Genomic DNA, 22,949 nt, shown 5'->3' on the forward strand with positions numbered 1-22,949 from the left:
TTCATGATGACGGCAGATGAGGTGCAGCTGTAAAGTCTCTCTAGCTCGAAGAATCTGGAGTAGTAGTCCACAGTGACTATGAAGTCCTGTGAGTTCCATGTGAATAGGTCTGTGCCTATCACTTGCCACGGCCGCTCGGGTATGGCGTGTGACATCATTGGTTCCTTTGCATTTGCGCTGCGCCGTTCTTGGCATATGCTGCAGTCTGCTACCGCATCCTCGATCTGTTTCCCCATGCCAGGCCAGAACAGTAAGTCTCTTGTTCGGCATTTGCTTTTTTCCACGCCAAGGTGGCTGGCATGGATGCGCTGTATCATGTCCTTGCGAAGCTTTTGGGGGACAATGATTCTCTCACCTTTGAACAGGATACCGTCCATTTCTGAGATTTCTGCCCTGTGGTTCCAGTATTCCTGGATGCTGGGCGGGCACTTTTTCTTTGTGTCTGGCCAGCCAGTGAGTGTGGCTCGTCTGAGTGCGTTGAGCTGTGGATCTTGCGCTGTTTCCTGCGAGTCTTGTGTCACTCACAGGGATGTTGCTGAGGACTGTGTGCACTTGGGCCTCCATCCCTTCCTGTAGGTCACTGTCGTGGTGTTCTATTGACTTGCATGACAGTGTGTCGGCCACCGGTATGTCCTTACCGGGGCGGTGGATGATTTGGATGTCGTATTTTTGGAGTGCCAGGATCATCCGTTGCAGCCGGGGTGGTGCTGCTGCCAGTGGCTTTTTTAGTATTGCCTCCAGAGGCTTGTGGTCTGACTCCACAATCACTTTTCGTCCGTACATGTACTCGTGGAACCTCTTGCAGCCGAAGACCACAGCGTAGAGCTCCTTCTCTATCTGTGCGTAGTTTTCTTCAGTGCTGTTGAGTGACTTGGACGCATAGGCAATTGGTTTGCCATCTTGGAGCATGACAGCCCCAAGGCCACTTTTGGATGCATCCACTTGGAGTCGCAGCTCTTTCTGCGGGTCGAAATATGAGAGTACTGGACCTGGGTGCTGTGTAATGAGATTCTTCATCTCTTGGAACGCCTTGTCGTGGACTGCATCCCACACAAACTCACTGTCCTGTTTCAGAAGCTGTCTGAGGGGTGAGTTTATCTGTGAGAGGTGTGGAGCGAATCTGGCGAGGTAGTTGATCATGCCGAGGACTGTCTCCAGCTCTGCTTTGTTTTGTGGGGGTTGCATGTCCTTGACCGCCTTCACCTTGTGTGGGTCTGGTTTGATGCCTTCGTGTGAGAGCGTGTGGCCGAAGTAGTGTACCTCGGACACGCATATGTGACACTTGTCGGGGTTGAGCCTCACCCCTCGCTCCCTTGTGCGCTTCAGCATCGCTCTGAGACGCTGGTCATGTTCCTCTTTAGTCTTGCCGAACACTAGTATGTCGTCCACTATGGCCGTCACACCGTCCAATCCTTCATATGTTTCATCCACGCGTCTCTGGAACTCGTCTTGAGCGGACACGATTCCGAATGGCAGTCTGAGGAAACGATACCTGCCAAACACTGTGTTAAATGTCGTCAACATTGAGGATTCAGTGCTCAGTTTGATGGCCCAATAGCCTGACCGCGCGTCTAACACGCTAAAGTACTCAGCTCCAGCGAGCTTTGTGGTGGCGTCCTCCAGCGTGGGGAGGGGGTAGTGAGGTCGTTGTATCACTTTGTTAAGAGCTCTGGGGTCTAAACACACTCTAAGTTTGCCTGTCTTTGGCTTCTCAACAATGACGAGTGCGTTCACCCATTCTGTGGGTTCTGTTACCTTACAGATTATGCCGCCTTTCTCCATGCTGTCAAGCTCGTCCCTCAGTTTGCTGCGTAGGGCGATGGGGATTCTGCGTGGCGGGCAGACGACCGGCGTTGCATCTGGTGTGACGCGGAAGGTGCACTCGCCTGGGAACTCTCCTATTCCCTGGAAAACATCTGCATACTCATGCCATACCAATGCATGTCACTAAAAGAGCCATAGATAAACATCGGGACACAAAGAGCCATGGACATCTATAGCTCTGACAACGACTCCAAGAGGATAAATCTGAGTCTCATCACCAGCCAGTCAGACTAGCTTCGTCTAGTCAGAAAGGCACGAACTGAGGAAGCCTCTTGGATGAGAGGCGAAACGTCTTCACGGATATATACCAAGTCCAGTTGCACTTGATTCAACTCATTTGGACATCCTTGGACAGTTTCACTCAGGAATGGTGGCCTGACTTGTAGGGGGGAATCACAGTTCTGAGCCCTTTGGTGTGCAGACTGGAGTCAGACAAGGCTGTGTGCTAGCCCCAGTCCTGTTCAATATCTTCTTAGTCTCTGTTACAACACTGATATGAAGGAGGATGGAGAAGCAGGCTGGAGTCACCATTGACTTCAGGCTCAATGGTAACCTATTCAACATCAGGAGGTTTCAGGCAACCACCAAGTTGACTTCTGAGAACATCACTGAACTACAGTATGCCAATGATTTTGCCCTGGTAGTCCACACGCCAGAAACCCTACAAAACACTCTGTCGGCAGTTGTAACTGCATACAGTAGAATGGGACTGATCATCAACACCCAAAAGACAGGGGTAATCCGTCAGATGAGTGCCGGCCTCCCAAGCCATCCAACAATCTTCACAGCAGAAGAGCAACAGCTGGCCACTGTTCCTGCCTTCAAATATCTGGGAAGCATACTATCTGACACCTGCACAATGGATGGTGAGATCCAGCCCTGCCTCAAACAAGACTCAACACATTTTGGTCATCTAAGGAGAAAGGTTTTCCAGAACAGCAACCTAAGTCTCCACACCAAAGTGCTTGTTTACAGAGTAGTGTGCATCTCCATACTACTCTATGGACGTGAGGCATGGACCATCTACAGCCACCATCTCAGAAGTCTGGAGGCCTTCCATGTGAGATGTCTCCAGAGGATCCTCGGCATTACTTGGGAGGACAGAGTGCCACACACTGGTTTTGGAATGGGCAGGCAGTTGCAGCATGGAGTCTCCCCTAAACCACTATCAACTCAGGTGGCTTGGGCGTGTCATTTGCATGCCCAGCCAATGACTCCCACATAAAGTTCCCTACAGCCAACTACACCTTGGTCAACACACTGCTGGTGGGCAGAAGCAGTTCAAAGACCAAATGATGACCACACTGAAAAGATACCAGATCAACCCCTCTTATTTGGAATAACTTGCCTCCTGCCGCACCATCTGGCACTCTCACATCTCACAGGGAGTGAAGTATATGGAAAACCAGCACACACAACACCGTGTAGCAAAGTGTGCGAAGAGGCATGCTTGCAAAGCTACCCCCCAGCACCACTTTTACATGCCCGGTCTGCAACCACAACTGTGCATACAGGATCGGACTATCCAGCCACCAAAGGACTCACAAATAGGAGAAGATGGCCACCATCGAATACAATGGACAACCAGCAAGTGTGTGTGTGTGTGTGTGTGTGTGTGTGTGTGTGTATCTGTCTGTCTGTCTGTCTGTCTGTCTGTCTGTCTGTCTGTCCAAAGCTAATCTTGCATCTTCTCCTGGATCGCCACCTTGCTGTGGTAGAGAAGTTTGCATGTACCAATGATCCCAAGAGCTATGCTGTCCAGAGCTTGGCTCCTGGTAGGGTCACCGAAGGTGGATATGTCAAGGGGGAGGTTCCCTACAACACACAATTCAACAAAGACCTCATCGGCGGAGCTAGTGGAAGATGTGCTCAGTTCACAATGGCAGTGAAGGTGGATGAAGGCTGCAACAGAGGGTGGTCCCCAATCATCTTGGTTCTCCATGCCACTGGATTCTGGCCACCTCCTGCCAAGGACCATTCGGTGGCTGCAGGCACATCAGCCTCTCCACGTAAAAAGCTGTCATGCGCCAGGCATCCTCCCATTATGCGGCTCCACAATCGGCCTCTACGCCCACCTGAGGACCCAGAGGGACCCAGCTGGACCCAGAGGGACCCAGAGGGAGGATGGTCATACTCACCCCAACTGATCACCGATGATGATGGATTTTGCATACTACTGGAACCATCAGCCTAATATTTTTGTGCACAGTTATGACTGTATGATGAAGAACCTCTAATGACTGCGGTGATTCAAAGCCTTTGAAAAATGTTTGTTCTCGCAACCACCGCTCCCGCTCTCATTTCTCTCTCTAGCTCACTCGACCAACACTGCTCTCTCTTGCTGCCCAATCTGAGTCAACCGTAGATGTGAGTCACGCATGCAAACACATGCGCATAGTTGACTTAGATCGGGCAGCCACAGTGTCAAAATATTATGTATTTGGGGATGAGTCTTGACAGTAAACAAGAAGTTGATCATATTTGCAAGTCAGCAAATCATTCACTGCTGATCTCAGCACAGGAGAACTGAAGGAACACTGGATGAACCAAAACTAATAACCTCTGTTTTTATTTTCATAACATAATAAAGCTGGGAGAACTGTTTACGCCGGCGCATGCACAATCCAATAATATGATCAAACATGGTCAAAAGTTATTAACAGAATTTTGATAATCCAAAAAATGCAAAAGTTATAAAGGTACAACTTCCTCCAGGTGGCAGTCAAAACAGGAAGTGTTACATATTATTGTCGCTGCCCGATCTGAGTCAACCGTAGATGTGAGTTGTGCATGCGCGAGTGTAAATGGTTTACCCAGCTTTATTACATTATGAAAATAAAGACAGGGTTAGGGTTAGACCAAAATGGTCAAATAGTAAACCTTTTCTTTTTGGAAAGTGCAAGTTCATATTAGACTTGGTCTCATTCGTGTGAGGGTCTACCTAGGAGGCTGCACATCCACAGACTGACAAACAAACGTTTTCATTAGGTAGATTGTTTAGCTTGAGCACTGCATATTAAAAACGTTTCTTTCCATGTTTCTCATTCAATCGTCTTGTGCACTGCACAAAAGTCTTGTAATGGAAGGAAAAACACTGGTTTTCTGTCCGTGTGCATGTATCTGTCTGCTGATAATCTCACATACTGCTGGGCCTGTCAGCCTAATAATGTTTGTGTACAGTTATGACTGTATGAATAAGTACCTCTCGTGGTTGCAGTGATTAAAAACCTGTTTCATTTAGTGCTAACTCCTCAGCTGGTTTTTCGCCTAAATCCTCGCACTAGGGAAGGGGAGATACGCCTGGCGGGGATCTACACTCTACTGAGTGCACTCTTCCTAGTTTTTCACTTGATGTATCCACTGTAATAAAGTGGAAAAAATAATGAATTTGAAGTTAATTTTGGATGCCCCCCTCCCCCATTGAAGTGATTCCAGGAAACTGTCTTTATCCCATGATTGTTTACCTTGTGAGAACTGAGATCCAGAGATTCTTTACACAGTCTCTGGTTCCCGACACTTCAATCCCAAAAATTTACTTAAGAGACAGCTCCAGGATCCGGAGTCAGATGGTATTTTTAGACTTTAAGAGTTAAAAAATACACAGTGAAAAAACCAAACAAATGCAGAGGCCTTGTAGAACGCAGGCCGCTGTGCTCCCAGGGGAAAACATGTGTCTGATTGGACGCTGGGAGCAGGAAGTAGGGATGAGAGTTCACTTCTCACAGGAAACACCAGGATGTGGTCTATTGCTCTGCCATTTTGTTCACATAACTCAGATGAACTACAAACAATGAACGGACCACTTGAGCTCTGAACACACTTTAATCTGTTACTCCTCCTTCTCACCTCCATAACTCTCCCTACTCCACAGATAACAAGTGCTCATAAAGTTAAACAGTTGTCATAAAGGTGCAAACTAATTTAGAGGGAATTTGTCTTATGACTTTACGGTAGGCCAGTTATTTATTAGTTATTAATAGTTATTAATTTTCAAGATTTTAAGTCACTTAAAAGGGAAGTTTAAATCATGCGTAGCTTGAGTAGGTTAGTGTCTGCCAGGGGTAGCTTGTGTTTCACCACTTCACTACTATAATATTTTCCCAAACATAGACCTACTTTGAATATTTTTGACTTCTTATTCTCCCCTATTATTTACAGATGGTAGGTGAATGAACTCTGCATTCTATTTTAAAGGGCTATTCCCAATGCTAATTTTAGTTTTGCTTTGAAGAAGAGAAAATAAAAAATACTCTGAGTAATTTGCATGCTAGCATATGCATATGCAAAACTGTGTTTTTTCGCAGTGGAAAATGAAAATTTGGGGTGGGGGACTGTGAGACCAGCATCAAAAGTTAAGATATAAATGAAAGAGTCGGGACTTGATTTACAAGAAATTGAAGAAAATCATTCTTTCAAGGCAAAAAAAACAAAAAAAACATTAACTTTCTAACCACCACAACAGCATCACATAAACAAACTATTTGATAAAATTTGCTTTCGCTGAGGGCTAAACAGCAACTTGTGTGTTCCAGTGAAACAAGTGAATGACACGTAGGCTACTCAGTTTGCATTTTAGCATTTCTGATTACACTGCTACTGATGAATGCTGAGATGAAGAATAATAAAAGGGGAGGAAAGATATGTGATAATGTTAATGCTACAATCGTTATTTTTATCAAACCTACAGTAATGACAGCTTTGAACACCATGTTAATTGCATTGGTAGAAATTGCGAGAGATTCAGTGGAAATAAAACAGCATTGCCAATGCTGTTACATCAGTGCCCCCTGTACTGTCAAACAGATAAAATACAACTGATCCTGGATTTTTGCTATTGCTGTAGTATTATCTGTTTGTGACGCCTTTCTATGAGCTCATCCTGTCATGTATGCTCACAAGCCACAACAGCTTTGCTTCCTCTTGAAACTGGCCTTCTTCGTCGGTATTTGGTTGCCATTTTGAACACATAAAATACTATGTGCTGTATGATTTTTCATGGGAAAATTGTACATTACCTCAACCACTGAAATTAACTGTAAATGATTTGAACACTAGCAGATCAGCTGTTGTGTTAAATATTGCACTGATAGAATGTAGCAAAAATACATCATTACATGTGAATCTTCAGAATTGCAGTTTTAGAAGAAAAACATGAACAATAACGATGGTTGGTAAAGATAAGTATTCAAAATGCACAGCTATTTTTTTAGTATCTGGAACACATTGGCTGTATATTTTTAGATTGGGGGATGTGGGAGGGGATGAGGTTATGGGTTGGAAATGTTTTGGTGGGGACCCTGCACAAACAGGCCAGTAATTCATGTCAGCTTCTAGCCCTGATATAGCTTTAGATAAAGATATATTCATAGCTTCGTAGTCTTAATGTGTGACTACTGAAAACGTCATTTACAATGGTATGTTGACATTTCTCTCACATAACGAACAGATTTCATGAAAACACACTGACATCACTCAATCATTTTTGAGATTTAAGTCCTTTTAGGTTTTACTTTTGCAGATGTGCTGCAATAAAAGAAGATAGTTAAATTCTCTCCTCTATAATATATTATCCTGGACCTCATTCAAGAGTTAGTTTCAAATGAATTAAGATTGATGTCTATAACACTGGCTGGTAACAGGACTTGTGGGATTGAGAGCTAATTAAATTGGGCTGGAAATTATAACACCTATTGGAATGAGGGATGCTTGGAAGAGGGATTTAGTTTTTCTAGATTAATACTAAGTTCACTAAAATACTCATGTACAACAACATTCAAACCCTGAATAACAAAGCCACACTCGGACCAAAGTTATTTTTGGAACAAAGCTCATCACACGAAATGCTTGTCCCATGCTGACTTGTTGCACATTTACGCTGATGTACACAGTGTGAGGTTGACTTACTATGTTCTCTTGCTGAATGTCACCAATGTCTTCTATCGCCTTAATGTTAATGATGTCCACCTCTCTCTCCTTGACAGGCAGCTCGGTGGGCAGCTCCGTCCGTTTCATGGTGCGCTGTGGTTGCAGGTGGAGGGGAGGGGATGGTGGTGCAGGGCCTGAACTGAACACTATTTATCTGTGCAAGGTAAAGAAAAACTAATGAATGCCTCGGCAAATTTTGGCGTGAGCAGTGGAGCGGAGGAACTAACAATAATAAAATCATATTCAGGAATCAGGAACATTTATTTGACATTTCATTTCATACACTCGCGTACATGAAATGAAATATCATTTCCCTCAGCCCACAGCAGTGCAACACAAAGACAAAAAAAGACACATCCAAACTACAAAAACACATATATCCAAACTACAAAAACACATATATCCAACATATCCAAAACATTGTTTTTTTTCCACTGTCCAGGAGAACGAACACCAGCCAGGATGACTGTCAGAACTGCCGGTCTGCATGGGCTAGCAGTTAGCTCAGCCTGCCCCACGTTCACGTGCTGTCAGACCGCCCTCAGTGCTTCCTCTTTGGGTGCGCTCCAGGCAGGGCCATGGTCTTTGGGCCCACCGGACGCAGCAGATCAGGCTCCCCCAGCCGATCCAACGCCAACTCTCCCAGCCAGACACCCTTGACACACTTCCCCACACTCCACACGATGACACCAAAAATACAGTCAACACCAGGTGAGGCTGCTGCCAGACCACCTTCGGTGTTATTGGAACTGCCTGTCTGCATGGGCTAGCAGTTAGCTTAGCCTGCCCCACTTCCGTGTCCTGTCAGACCGCCCTCGGTGCTTCCTCTTCGAGCGCAGCTCCAGGCAGGGCTGTGGTCCCTGGGCCCACAGGATGCAGCAGACCAAGCTCTCCCAGCCGATCCAGTGCCAACTCTCCCAGCCATCAAACGAAGACACAAACTTGCAGACGTGAACAAAGACACTGCATGGACGGTGCTGGGTGAGGCCGAATCAAACATAAGTTCGCACTGCCATCTTCCCACACCAGTACTGGGTGAGACTGCTGCAAATGTGAGTTCCCGCCACCATTTTCCCGCACCGGAAGCGAGGGGGGGGGGGGGATTAGGGTAAAAAATATACTACAGAACAGAAAACAGAGCAAGAAGGCAAGAAAAAATGTACAAATAGTGTAAGTTGGGGGAGTTGTCAATAAAATATCCCAAAATATTTGCAAAGATAGGGAATAAGTTATCACCTGTGAGCTAATATAATGTCCTTTTGTCATGTAGTATGGAAAGTTCCCGAGTTGTTAACACATGTTAAATTGTATGACTTTAAAGTATAAAATGAAATAAGGTACAGATATCTCTGAACACTTGCTCAAAGAAAAAAAAAACATTTTTGTCATTAATATATGTTGAAATATGCTAAATCAAACAGCTCACAGGGTCTACAGAGAATGGTTTAGTGGATTTCAATTATGTTTCTCTGAGCTTAACAAAAGTAATTGATGGTAGGCACTGATCAATCTGATACATCTTATATAGATGTTGCAGCTTTTTCTATGCCTTTTTGAATAGGAGCTGAAATGTGATCATCAAAGGTCAAGAACAGTGTATCCGTTCTACAAAAAAAAAAGACAAGCTATACTATGTCTATCAGAAAAAGATATAAGGGCTAAAAGGTCACAGCGTTAGTCTTGACCAGTATTGATGTTAGATTTATATGAAAGAGAAATGGCTTTACTGTACAGCTGTCTTAGACTGAGTTCAAATGATTTACCATTGACTAGGTTATCATTCAGTCTGTCCAAGAGAAGTAATTATGGTGCAAAACCCGAGTCCTCTGACTGTTTTAAAACCTCCCTGAACAGAGCTCAACTTAGAGTAAACTGTAATTGGACTTGGATTGGTTCCAAATGAGTTTCTGATGGTGCTTAGCAAGGACACAATGTCTCCACTATCATACTGTTTAAATGAAAGCTGCTGTTGCTGGCTCAGGGGACCAAGACACACACTGAACTTATGTGAATTGTGGACCCCATTCTGACCTGTGACCTCTAGTTTATGTCATCTCATCTCTAATCAATTGACTTCTTCGCTCTTTCTTTCTCATATGCCCCCCCCCTTTCATTCTCTACTCAATTACATCTAAACAAGCATGAAAAGTCATTCTCACACAACATGTTTGCTTGTCTGGGGCCAACACAGCAGCACCCCTCAGCGGTCTGGAGCTTTGGGCGGTCTCCCCTGTGAGTTAGATTTAGGTTCTGGTTAACACAAGGGTGGAAAGAGTCAGTGATAGCTTATGGCATGTGTCCCTCTAACGCCCACTTTTGAACATTTCACTTCTCTCTCACGGGGACTCACTGACAGGAACAGATGCAGCTGGCGAGGAAGAATTTACTACAACTTTTAGCAGCTAAAGGTAGTGGCTGAGTGAACCAAAAGTTTGTCTTTCCTGCTGTTGTCTTTTCATTTTCATCTTAACATGCAGGCTACTGATGAGCCATAATCAAAAGCTGACTGTGTCTCATATTCATCTATTAATATAAATTGATTTACAGTATTTCGGGCATTGGCAAACTGTCAAGAAACTTTAATTTGGACCTTTGTTTTCAGTCTATAGTTTCTTTTTAACCAGGAGCAGTAAGCATATAGTAAAAATACTGATAATGGTCCTTCCTAATCCTGATAAAAACTACATCATTAGGCACTCGGATCAGGAAAAGGAGTGATCTCTCAGCACTGTCAGGAGAGTCCAAATTTACTTCTTTAAAATGTGGGAAGTGCTGGAAAAAGAAATGAAATAGAAGTTTAGAAAATGTAATAAAAGGGGGGTTTTAGAGTGCAGGAGTAGAGATGTCCTCCAGTGGGAAGATTGTGTCGGACAGATGATTTTTCAGTAAATAACACAGAGGAAAGCAAGTGACTCTGCTGTAACGATTAAGTTGGAAGGTCGTCTCAGAACAGCTAGAGACCGAACAATGGGGTCAGGTCGGTTGGTAGGGTTTCTCCATCGCCTGAAAGTATACAAGTTTATCCTTTTTGAAGTCTTGTACACCAGCATCCAGATGTGTAATTTGCTATGAGCAGCCAGAGTGAGGTGTGTCGAGGTGTGCCATGAAAGAATTCGGGGAAGTAAAAGACAGGATGGCCTACAGCAGTAGTTCTCAACCTTTTTGGGGTCCTGGACCCCCTGCGTATTTTTGATCTACCCTGAGGACCCCTCCACCTGATCTTGGGGGAGGGGGGTTGCAATTTGATAGAAACAGTAGAAACTGCATTTTAAATTGCATTATAGCATTTATTCACTCTTTGGGGCAAAAATAAGAGCTTTCAGTTGTAACTTAGATATAGTTAACAAAACAGAATTCTTATGCAGTAACTTTCAGATATATGTAACAAAACAGAATATGTATTCAGTAACTTTCAGATATATGTAACAAAACAGAATATGTATTCAGTAACTTTCAGATATATGTAACAAAACAGAATATGTATTCAGTACCTTTCAGATATATGTAACAAAACAGAATTCTTATGCAGTAACTTTCAGATATGTGTAACAAAACAGAATATGTATTCAGTAACTTTCAGATATATGTAACAAAACAGAATATGTATTCAGTAACTTTCAGATATATGTAACAACAGAATTTTTATGCAGTAACTTTTAACAATGCAAACGGGAGCGAGATCTCTTATTAAAATACAATAAATTACACTGGTGAAACAGATGTAATTAGAGAAAAAAGTCCTGTTACCCTTTATAGTTTAGGTAGATAAAGGTCTCAGTCACATTTGAGTAAAATAATCCTATTTCTATAAATGTCATAGGATCTTTTTTTTAAAGATATTTTATTTTCACGGACCCCTTGCAATTACACCACGGACCACTAGGGGTCCGCGGACCCCCGGTTGAGAAACACTGGCCTACAGTAATCCAGATGCAGGAAGTGTTAGAGGAAGAAAACAGTAGGGAGTTTTAGAAGTCAAGAAATAAGGTGACTAAAGCTCAAAAATCTGGAGGTCAGGACTCGGAAGACAGGTTGACAACAGCCAGTGTAGCAACCAGCTGTGGAAAGAATGACTGGACAAATCTTGTTTGAACAAATCTTTGAGTGTTGAAGTGTGGAACAAATGATGTGTACTGAACGAACTAGCTGGACTTGTTCAACTGCTGAATACGCGATATAATAATGCCCGGAAGTTTGGGTGTATCAGACACCAATAAACAGGTCATGTACCAAAATGGGGCATTAAGTTGTTCACATGCAGAATAAGAAAAAACTGAAAGAATATAAAGGCAGGTTGAGAAAATTATCTGACATACCTGTTGGAGGAATGTCACTGCCACTATCAAGCAGTGACAACAGAAAAAGCCAAAATACCTTTGGCCAATTATTGAAAGAATTCAATATCTCACTGAAAAATACTCAATGTCAAAGAAAACACATCGCTAACAGCACAAACCCTCAAAATACTGCCTTTACATGGTTACTCCCCATAATCAGGGTATTGATTTCAGTAAATAACCATTGTGCCTGTATATTACCAGCAGGTAAGCCTTTTATTATTATTATTATTATCATTTTATTTGAGAGTTGAATGCCAGTGCTTAAAACAAAACAAAGTAAATTTGGAGTAACCACCATACAGCCAAAAGAAATAACCTATAGAATCTTATCACAAGGTATACAGAGTCCTTAGTTTGGTGTCATTTGTACAAATAAAAGCCAGTGAAACAAGACAAATGCGATAAAAAAAGATTATAGAGGGAAAACCACTTATAACCCAGGCATATCATAAGAAAGCTAATACAGGTGACAGATGTTGAGCGTTAAGGTACAAATGGGCCCAATTGAAAAACTTCTGAAGCCCTTTCTGTTAAGATAATTGTAATATCATATGGGACGCTATGTTAAGAAGAGTGTTTCAGAGAGAAACCTAGTTTCATATGTCAGTTTTATTTTCTCTTCGTCCTATGTGAGTGGTTGCATTAATTTGGTTTTATCAGGAATACAGAGCAATAAGAAGGGTTACATATCGAGTACCCCCACTGAATGAATTTCAGTTGAATTTACTTTCATTAATGCAAAACAAAACCCAGTCTTATGACAAGGAGTCCATTTCACCATTACATGCATAAAAGCAAATTTGTTAATTCTTGAAAATCCATTCCAACTAAACCATGGCTTCTTCTAACAGAAAATAGTTGTGGCAAGGTGTATCATAATCATCCCTCTGGCCTCTTTAAATGTAACGCACAACTAACAGCCAAAAATCTCTCAGCAAACAATACCATGGGGAATATTATGGTGTATTTACTGAAATCATCCATGTTGATGTGAGAACTTCCAAAACAAACAAGGTACTGTGAAGCCTCTCTTTGATTTTTCCGCTGGCAGCCAGTGATGGAAAACCACAAAGTTTCATTTCATATGAGGTTCAGTGGAAGCCTTGAGGCCAGACACATCAGCGCATAATTAAAATGAAAACTGGTTAGAGATTTTTGGCGATACAATATACTGATATTGAATTCAACTGATATGTCCTGAACAAGACATTCAAAAGTTTCTTTCTAATTGGGTACATTTGAAATTTATCAACAAGACCATCTGTTGCATGAATAATAACCATTGCAGTAGCTGTGAGAGTGGATTTTTTTTTTAACTCAAATGTGTTTGGTAAACTGAAATATCTCAAATGTTACACTCTTATGGAAATTCAGCAGTATGAGAGTGAATGAGGAGATGGGGGAGACTCAGGAAAATACAGCTTTCACACATACATGAATGACCCTAGGATGTCATAGCATACTGATGAGTCCATCCTGTGTAGGAGACAAATCCCAGCATGCTCATATGCTCCTCAATGTCCTATGCCTTGTAAGAAAGTTGGGTTTTTTTTTTTTTTTTTTTTTACAACCCTTATTTTTGTAGATTTCGCCATTGTGCATATTGGTTATATCATTTTGCTCAACAGCTTCTTTGTTGAGATTTTGGATACAGGCCCACAGCTGGACACAGCTTTACAACAGCATCTTATGGGGCCATGGGACATGAGCAACACACATTTCAACCAGTCTAATTTAACTCAATTATCTTTAAACCACGTATTTGGATGTGAAAATTAAAGTGCAAGTTAAAAGTAATTACGCCAAACGTCCATTATTATCAATGGTTGATCACATTGGTAAGTTACTTCCTCGTATAACACGCAGGAATGACCATGGTACTTACCATAGGTAGTAGCAACCATCAGTAAACTACCCAGTGCAAGTTGAGATGGGAAATCATGTATACAGTCTAGGTGAGTCACAAAGGGCTGTTGCTGTTGCTGTTGAAAGATCAGGTTTAAGCTTCTGTTCACCTGCCTATTAAGATGCTATTGTAAAGCAATGGTCCCATGCAAGGGTAAGTTTTAACAGGTTAAATAATATAAATGAGTAATAAAAGTAATTTTTTTCTAGTGAAAATTACTTTTCACGTTCTTAATCAAAAACTGCTTTTACTCTCTACTCGTATTTGCATGAGCTGGTAATCTACTTTTTACTTCACTACAATTTTCAATTCCACCTTCGTTGTTATGTTTTGATAAGTGTGGTCGATATGACTGGCGGCCAACATCACTGCCTAAATGTAAGCTAATGAATAGGGCCATAATTAATTTTAGCTAACGATAGTGAACAGCAGACATTTATACCTTTCATGGCATTGTAAACAGAGCTGAAGTTAATAACATTAACTATCTGTTTGTTTCATTTGGCCTGTGGACTTCTGTGTAGCAGCATGGACAACAGTATGGTTAACCTCATGTCCGCTGGCACCCAGCGACTCCTTAATGAAACACACCCCCTATCAATGTCACAGCTGTGTTCATCCTGCTACCGAATGTCAAAATATTTGCTGTGAAAAAGGTCTATTACAGGAAGTAGACGTGTAGTAGGTGCTGTTAATGCTGTACCTAGTATATTGTTGTTTGATTAGCCTGCCTCTGATGCGCCTCATTTCATTTGGGGGGAAAAATGGAGCACTATAATACTGTTGTTTGCGCTGGCCCACACACAGACAATATTAAAACGTTTAGTAACTTGTGCTTAGTTTATTGACTGACCAAGTATTTTTTTTTTTTTTACTTTTACTTGAACCCCTAACAGGAGCAGCCGAATATAGTAGTAGTAGCAATAGACTTGAGTATGGTTCTCAAATGGAGACTTTCACTTTCACTCCCACTCAGGGGCGTTTCCAGGATTTGAGGCCTTGGGGGCTTAGCCTGGACCTCTGTAGGGGGGTCCGGGGGGATCCTCCCCCGGAAAAATAATTTGATAAACAAGCTCTATTTTGATGCTTTTTTATTCACTCTGGCTCCTTGTTTACATTCAGAGTACATGTCTCAATGATTGAAAAATTGAAATGTGTACCTCAAAAACCGTTGTTTATTAATTATGAATTGTCAAGTTAAAAATATTAGTTAGTAGTTAGCATGAATAAATCATTACCGTTTTAGCTCGTTTTATGGAAATGTGGCTTATTTACGAGAAAAACCCTGCTAAAGGACAGTAAAAGTATGATGTGGGGTCAGACGAGTATAGCCTGCTAAACGGCACCTACAACCATGATGAAGAGAATTTATCTTCATGATTGTTGGTGCCGAATCCAATTCATATCATAAATCAAAAGGCAGTTTCTACCATTATTGAAAAGTTATTACACAGGCAAAATTCTTACCCTTAATTCTCTTTTGGAAAAATCCAAAAAGATTGAATTGGGGTTTTTTTTGTTGTTGATTTTGTTTTTTTCCCTGCACGCTCTGCCATTTCTCCTCTACTCGTCTCTTCCTGCTTTAACTTGTGTCACGTCACTCAGCGCTGACCATCAAACCCTCCCACACATGCGCGGCACTCACATACTCATCATCATCGGCGGTCACTCGGGGTCGAGTATGACTGTCCTCCTTCTTGGTCCTTGTGGGTCTTCAGGTGGGCGAAGAGGACAATCCTGGAGCCGCATATTTTGGTGCAGTGTGGGCAGGGGTGGGTGGTGGTAATTGTGGGATTGGTTTTGGCCTTTTTGGTGGAAACTCCCTCCTTTCTGAGTCTGCGCTTGTCTTCTGCAGCACGTCGGAGATCATTATTATAAAGTGCAGCTCCTTCCCGGACAAGTTTTCTCCAGGTCGCCCTGTTGGTTGCTGTGTCTTCCCAGGTCTTAGGGTCTATGTGGCATTTTTTGATGTTCGTTTTGATGTTATCCTTATACCTTTTCTTTTGACCACCCGGGGCACGTTGTCCTGTGAGAAGCTGAGAGTATAGGACTTGTTTTGGAAGTTGAGAGTCAGGCATACGGATGACATGGCCAGTCCATCTAAGCTGGTGTTGGGCAATGGTGGCAGTGATAGCGGGAATGTTAGCCTCCTCCAGGACGCTGGTGTGTCTATCTTCCCAGGTGATCTTGAGGATCTTTCAGAGGCACCTCTGATGATGTGCCTCTAGTGCCTTCAGGTGCCTGCTGTATGTGGTCCAGGATTTTGATCCATACAGTAGGGTGGGCAACACTACCGCTTTGTAGACCAGAATTTTCGTTCTGGCCTGGAGGTCGCGGTTTTCAAAGACCCTTTTCCTCAGTCTTGAGAAAACCCCACTGGCACAGCTGAGGCGGTGGTGTATTTCCTCATCAATATTAGCTTTGGATGATAGGAGGCTTCCGAGGTATGTAAAGTGGTCCACATTTTCCAGTCTGGTTTTGTCAACATAGATAGTTGGGGGTGGAGCAGGGTTATTTGTGTTGGGTGGAGGCTGGTAGAGGATCTCGGTCTTTTTTAAGTTAAGGGCCAGACCAAGCTGCTTGTATGCCTTGGCAAAAGCATCCAGAATGCACTGTAGGTCCTCTTCTGAATGGGCCACAAGGGCATTGTCATCGGCATACTGCAACTCCATGATGGATATGGTGGTGGTTCTGCTTTTAGCCCTGAATCTGTTGATGTTCAGGAGTTGTCCGTCGGTTCTGTACATGATTCTGACTCCTTGTGGCAGGTGTTTACCCATAAGATGGAGGATAGCAGAAATGAAAATGGAGAACAGGGTAGGAGCAATGACACAGCCCTGCTTGACTCCAGTGTGAACCCTGAAGGGTTCCGTTTCATCTCCTCTGCCACTGAGGGCTGTGGCTGACATATTGTCATGCATGTGTGTGTGTGTGTGTGTGTGACAGCACACAGGGCGTGTGTGACGCATCAGTGCAGTAGTACTGGGGTAGTAGTGCTTGTAGTTAGTGCATGCTGCTTCTGCTTGCGTCTTTCTGTTTTCAGCTACTGCTGCCAGCTAGCCCTCTTGTAGGGGGTGAAAAGAGGAGTTGAGTGCGTAAGTCTCCTCCTGCCGGTACATAGCCTCTCCATCGCCAAGACTTCTGCAGTGCCTCCTCGTGGCCACACATGGTAACTGGGTACTTTGCGGTCCCAGGCCAAACTGCAGGGGATCTCGGAGCAGCAGTGGGCCCCAGAGAGAAGGCGCGCAGGCCCACCGGTGTGTGGACACGCCCTGGCGTCTCTCAACCACTGCCCCAGCTATGGGTTAATAGCAAATAAGTCCTCAACGGCGGAGTGGGCAGAAGATGGTGGCTGTGAGGAGCACCACAGCGGCCGCAAAGGCGGAAGAAGGCTGCAGCAAAGAAGGGCCCCCAGTTGTCTTGGTCTCCATGCCACTGGATCCTGGCCTTTCTATGCCAAGGACTGTGTGGAGGCTGCCTGTGCACCAGCCTCCCCACATTAAAAGATTCCACGCACAGGCGTCCATCACTCACATACTATGCGCGCGCACACACACATGAAGTTAGTTTAGAGACCTGCATTTATTTTGACAGGCTGTTATGTTATGAAGACTATCAGACATTCACACACGTTACGTTTTTTTGTCGGGCTTCACACAGGTTTAAATTTAAAATTATATTCGGGGCTACACACTCAAAATGTTCGGGGCTTAAGCCCCGGCAAAATGACCTGGCGACGCCGATGCTTTCACTGGAGTAACTTTCATAGGAGTTATTGTATGCCGGTGAGTAAAATGATAACATAACCAATATTAACAATGGCAAAAATTACAAAAACAAGACCCATATTGTAAAAAACAGGAAAGATCCTTGAAATTAATAAGCAGATCAGTTTGAAGATGTGACCTTCCAGACACGGAGTGACTGGGGAGTCATAGCACTGAACTTTAGCACTGAACTGCCATTTTAAGTGGACTGGATTAGAGGGTGACTCTGCCCTTAATCCTGATCTTCAATATGGGTCATTTTTCAGGGTCACTTATACAGGTGGAGCCTTTCACGCTGGTGGTCCACCCGCGTATCTCCTGGGTCAGCGGTCTAGTGTGACAGAGGGATGAGGGAGCATGGGAGAGAAGGAGCGGGAGTTTAGAATGGAGCACAGTTTAGATTTAAAGCTGTGAGCTTGTAGGGGACCAGAGATACGAGCTGAGACTGTGTTGGTCATCCAGCCCTCTGCTCTCTTGGTGAACTCACCGCCGGATGCAGCGCTTCCTGTCTTTTTCTCTCATCTCTCCTTTTTTCCCCCCGTCTTTGTCCCCTTTCTCTCTCCCTCCATCTCTCTCCCCGCTCTCAGAGACACATGGGTTTTGTTTTGCGGTCACGCACGAAGACCAGCTGGTCTGTGGCAGCGCTCAAGGCATCATCTTCCACTCTTCCATATTGTGTCTTTAAATCCATCTTCTCTGCTTTTCTCTCTCCCTTTCTCTCCCCCTTGGGCAAAGTAATGATTGTTACCTTCTCTTAATAAATTCCTGTTTCTCCATCTGGAGGATTTATCTCTCTCTATCAATCTGGGTTTCTTGGGGCTAATTCAATTTTAACCCTGAGCTCCTGTAAATTTATAACCCATAGAGTAATTTCCACGAGTTTGCTGTTAGTTTTAAACTGCTAGCGTCTTGAAGTCCGCCTCAAGATGTCCTTTCAGCTGTTGGCCAAGCTCCAGTATAATCCAGTATCCACTTAAGAAGAGCACGATAAGACCCAGCTGTATGGACTTCGTTTTTGTGTCCTGATTGATGAGAATAAAGGGGTTAAAAGAGAACTTCCTTGGTCCTATTATTAGACGAGTGTCTCTGTGGATTTCAGACATTCAAAATCATACTAACATCGTGTTGACTTTGTGTCAAGCAGCCAAACTGATGTGGAAAGCAGAGCAGAGGTCATCTAGCTTCAAGTCAGCCTTAATTTGATAATTCACCAGTGGAACTGAAGATGAATTTGACTCAATCCTTTCAGATACACTCCACAAATACCCTCTTCAAAAGAATGTGAGGTTTCACCAAAAAAAAAAAAAAAAAAAAAAAAGAAAGAAAAAAGAAACGGCACTTTGCTCAGGACCACCAGCTTCCTTTGTATATATACAGATGTGCTAATGGTAACACATACTGACACAATTGGTTTTGAGTAAGATGCGCTACATTACATTTACAGATGGTGCTGCCACAGATCAGGATTAACATTATTGATGCTTTCAAACTTAACTGATATACAATGATCTTTAATTCATACTGCAAAGAAATGATTGCAATTTGAAAGTATAACAAGAGTATTTTTACAATTTCCTTGGCTCAGTTTTAACCACAGATTTTCAAGGTAAAAAAACAACTGTATATTTCCATATGGATTTATGCTCAAAGCTGATTGAAGTGAGATTATGCAACAACAAAAAAAAAGTAAAAAAAAATACCCAAACAACAGTTTGGTCCAATATATTCTCTCCCACAAAGACGGACACACACAGAGACAAATTGTCCTTTAGAAATATTTGAAATTGTTATTTTTGTTGCTAGGCCTCTGTTGTGTCCAACTGTGTGAGTGTGCAGCGGGGTATTTGCAGAAAAAAAGCAAGTATACACAATCAACTGTAAATGAACATTCACACCTGGAAGCTGCCCAGTACAGCAACTAGCCACCGAAAAGATGGAGTTGGAGATTAACCGGCTCGCTCAAGGACACCTTCACTGTAGTGTTTGAGGAAGAAAAGAACAAAACTCAGTCATCCCCCCCGACAGTCTGGGGGTTCAACCTGAAGACCTTCCACCTCCCAGTGTTCGTTTTTTGTAGCCTTTGGTTTATTACCTCGTAGTTTCTGGGCATATATCCAACTCTTCTGTTTAAATCCAGTGACACTGTGATTACACTGCAGTCTAATAAATGTGACGACCACGGTATTATATAAAACTCTGGTCATTGGACGGTGGTTGGATTTACAAAGGCACAAAGACTCTTAATTTTAACTCTGTGTGGAACAAACGATGTTGTTTTTTGTTTTGTTTTTTTTAACCAGATGCCTACTCGGGGAGGGTGATTCCTCATACTTACTGCCAATTGAGATGGTCATGATAATATATGATCTGTGAGCCTGCAAACCTTCTACTCAATCCCATCTACTCAAATGGGTTCAACTCTTCACTGCCCCCAAATAAAATACATTTTATAGGCAAAAACAGAAATAAATTAACGCGTATTCAATACCATTTCCGTTGACAAATCTGATTAAACTTGAATTCAATTGTGTAAATTGCTTGATGACTCAAAGTTCACTTTCAATTCAATAAATCTATTTTGCCTCGGCCATTTAAAGAATATCAAACTAATTCATTTTACAGGGCTGGTTTGGATAATGTTTCAATACTGTTATCATTGTATGGTTAAGTGCATCTTTCAGTGTGTCTGGAATAAGATGACCTTGATTGATTGATTGATTGATTGAGTCTGTTATTCATTCATTCACTGGATAATTCAATCATTGAGAAATTCAGTTCATTGAATTAACCTATACCATTTTGCATATCTTCATTGAATCAAACCAAATGCTGAATATCAATCTATGTGGTCTTTTTTTTTTGGTTCCTGCAAACAGGCAGATAAATTCCTAGAGCCAGTTATAACTTTAGAGAAACTTTGGGGAAGGACTAAAATCAGGTTAAAGGTTTTATATGAGCAGGAAGAGTCTAGAAGGGGAAAGAAATGTATTTTACATTGTTCCTCCCCTCAAGTGCTATGGAGGAGCCCTTTATCAGGCTCTTCATATCCTGACTCCAGCTCCAGTTCAGCTGCTCAACGCCCAAACTTGCGTTTGGGCGTTGAGCAGCTGAACTGCAACACAGCACAACCGGCAACTCTGCCACTATGGGGAAAGGCACTGCTGATAAAACAGAGTGCATGCCTACGAAATGACTGTAACACAAGTCAACAAAAAAAAAAGTTTGTTTCAGGCAGTTTCAATTTTCCAAATCTGACAAAACCACAATAATCAAAAGACCTAAGTGAATTACTCTGTTCTAAAAAAAAAAAGCCAGGGTGATGGGACACCCCTCTAATACAAATCTTTACTGCGCTGTACATTCCTGTCGTCCTTTTTGTGTGACCACGCTAAATGAAATACTGTGTGTGACATGGGACATGCATACACCCGTTTGTATTGATTGGACTGCTGGCCAAGTCACTAGGATCCCCCCCCCCCCGCTTGCAGCAAGCATAAACAACCAAAACCACTGACCCTCCGACATGCACATACAGACCCTCCGACATGCACATACAGACCTGACAGACAGGGACAGGTGAGGAAATCTCGTGTCTCTTCCGAGTCTCACTTCTATTCTGTCCTGATGGTGCCACATTTTCTGTCTCTGCTCTCACTTTCCCTCGCTCGTATCTGTCTCTCACTCTCCTCTCGTTTATTTCTCCCTCTGTCGTATCCGATGCTATCTTTTTGTTTTATCTCTGCGTCTCATATTATCATGATCGGAGACGGGGATTCCCCGGACAGTCAGAAAAGAAGCCGTTTAATACACGCACGCACGCACGTACACTCACGCACACAGGCAAACAAACACACACGCACACACAAATACATACGTGCACACGCATGCATAGAGCACACGGAGGACGAGCACAGCGCGAGTTTGGCTGAAGCCTGACTGACACCTTCCTGGGTTACTCGCAAACACTCGCATACACTAATATACACACACATACACGCACAAACACGCGCGCACATGCACGCACACGCACACCTGCCCCGGCACCTGCCATTGTGTGACAGTGTTTCCGCAGGCGGCCGACCTTAATTTAGATCAGCGTTACCTTCTGAAGTATCGTGTTTATTGTGTTTCGGCAGTTGGGTTACGGCACACGTATTATATTGCCACGTTATATTTCAGATAGTTTCTTCGTGGCACTTGTAAAAGCGTTAACAGCAGGGGAGGCATCGTGGATGTGTATTGAACGGCTGAAGTGAACGGGATAAGCTGGCCTCTGTCCGGCCTGTTTGATGCCGTCCGCTTGGCCGAGGCGAGCCCCGGGGAGAAGTGTGCGGTCATGCTGAGGAGAACCGGGCATTTCTCTGAGCTGCAGGCTCCAAAGCAAACTCGATGTGCAGCATATATGAAAGTGAGTCTACCGGAATCTCGGGCGAATTTACAGTAGAAACAGCACTCGGCAAACAATAACCGTTTGTTTTCCAGTAGAATTCCGTGTTGAGGGTGATGTGTTGTTGATAAAGCCAAGGGGAAGCCGCAAACAAATACAAACTTCAACTACTCTACTGTTGCTTTGCCCTTTCTTTCTTTCTTTCTTTCTTTCTTTCTTTCACGCGACACAATGCTGAATGCAGCGCCCGTGGTTGCGGGTCTGTGACCAGGTTTACGCTTGATGTTGCCGGTCAACGTTGCTCAGCAGCACCCCACACAACACCTGTCACAGCCTATTTTGATCATTTAACCACAGCTCATGCCCGAAAAGGAACAATGTGAGAGAACAGAGTCGACTAGTATATTAGAAGTTACCTGTGTCTGGAGCAAAAAATAGAGTTAATTCGGTTTTCCAAACTTGCCGCGACAACTTACAAACTCAGCGTACCGGAAAGTAAAATCCGCTCCGACCGTCGACAAACTTCTGCAGTCAGCAACGGACACAGGCAGCGCGCGAGCCCCCGCATTATCCCCGCGAAGGCTTTTTTAAAGGGGTGTGTGTGCGTGCGCGAGCGCGCGCGCGTCCATTGTTTTTTTCCCTCCCTCTCGCGCTCTCATCTACTGATCTTTCTCCTCCTCTTCTGGAGGAAGGGTGGACCATCCTTTATTGCAGCGCGCAGCACAGCGCCAACGCCGCACACCGCAGCTGGGACGCGTCTCGAGTCCATCCGCGCGCCTGTTCTCATCATCAGCGTCAAT

At 43.4% G+C, this 22,949-nt stretch overlaps 1 protein-coding gene across 1 annotated transcript in view; it reads right to left on the bottom strand.

The window, feature by feature from the left end:
- The window catches only part of LOC130113738 (anoctamin-1-like), a 132,313-nt gene extending 109,636 nt beyond the window's left edge, over nt 1–22,677 (bottom strand). The window contains exons 1-2 of the mRNA XM_056281354.1: nt 22,566–22,677; nt 7,729–7,903 (exon numbers count right to left, since the gene is read on the bottom strand). Of these exons, the coding sequence (XP_056137329.1) occupies nt 7,729–7,836 (108 nt within the window). The 5' untranslated portion in view covers nt 7,837–7,903; nt 22,566–22,677. The remainder of the gene's footprint in view (nt 1–7,728; nt 7,904–22,565) is intronic.
- Nucleotides 22,678–22,949: the final 272 nt, after the last annotated feature.

This window comes from Lampris incognitus, chromosome 6 (genome assembly GCF_029633865.1).
Source record: "Lampris incognitus isolate fLamInc1 chromosome 6, fLamInc1.hap2, whole genome shotgun sequence".
Classification (NCBI taxonomy): domain Eukaryota; kingdom Metazoa; phylum Chordata; class Actinopteri; order Lampriformes; family Lampridae; genus Lampris; species Lampris incognitus.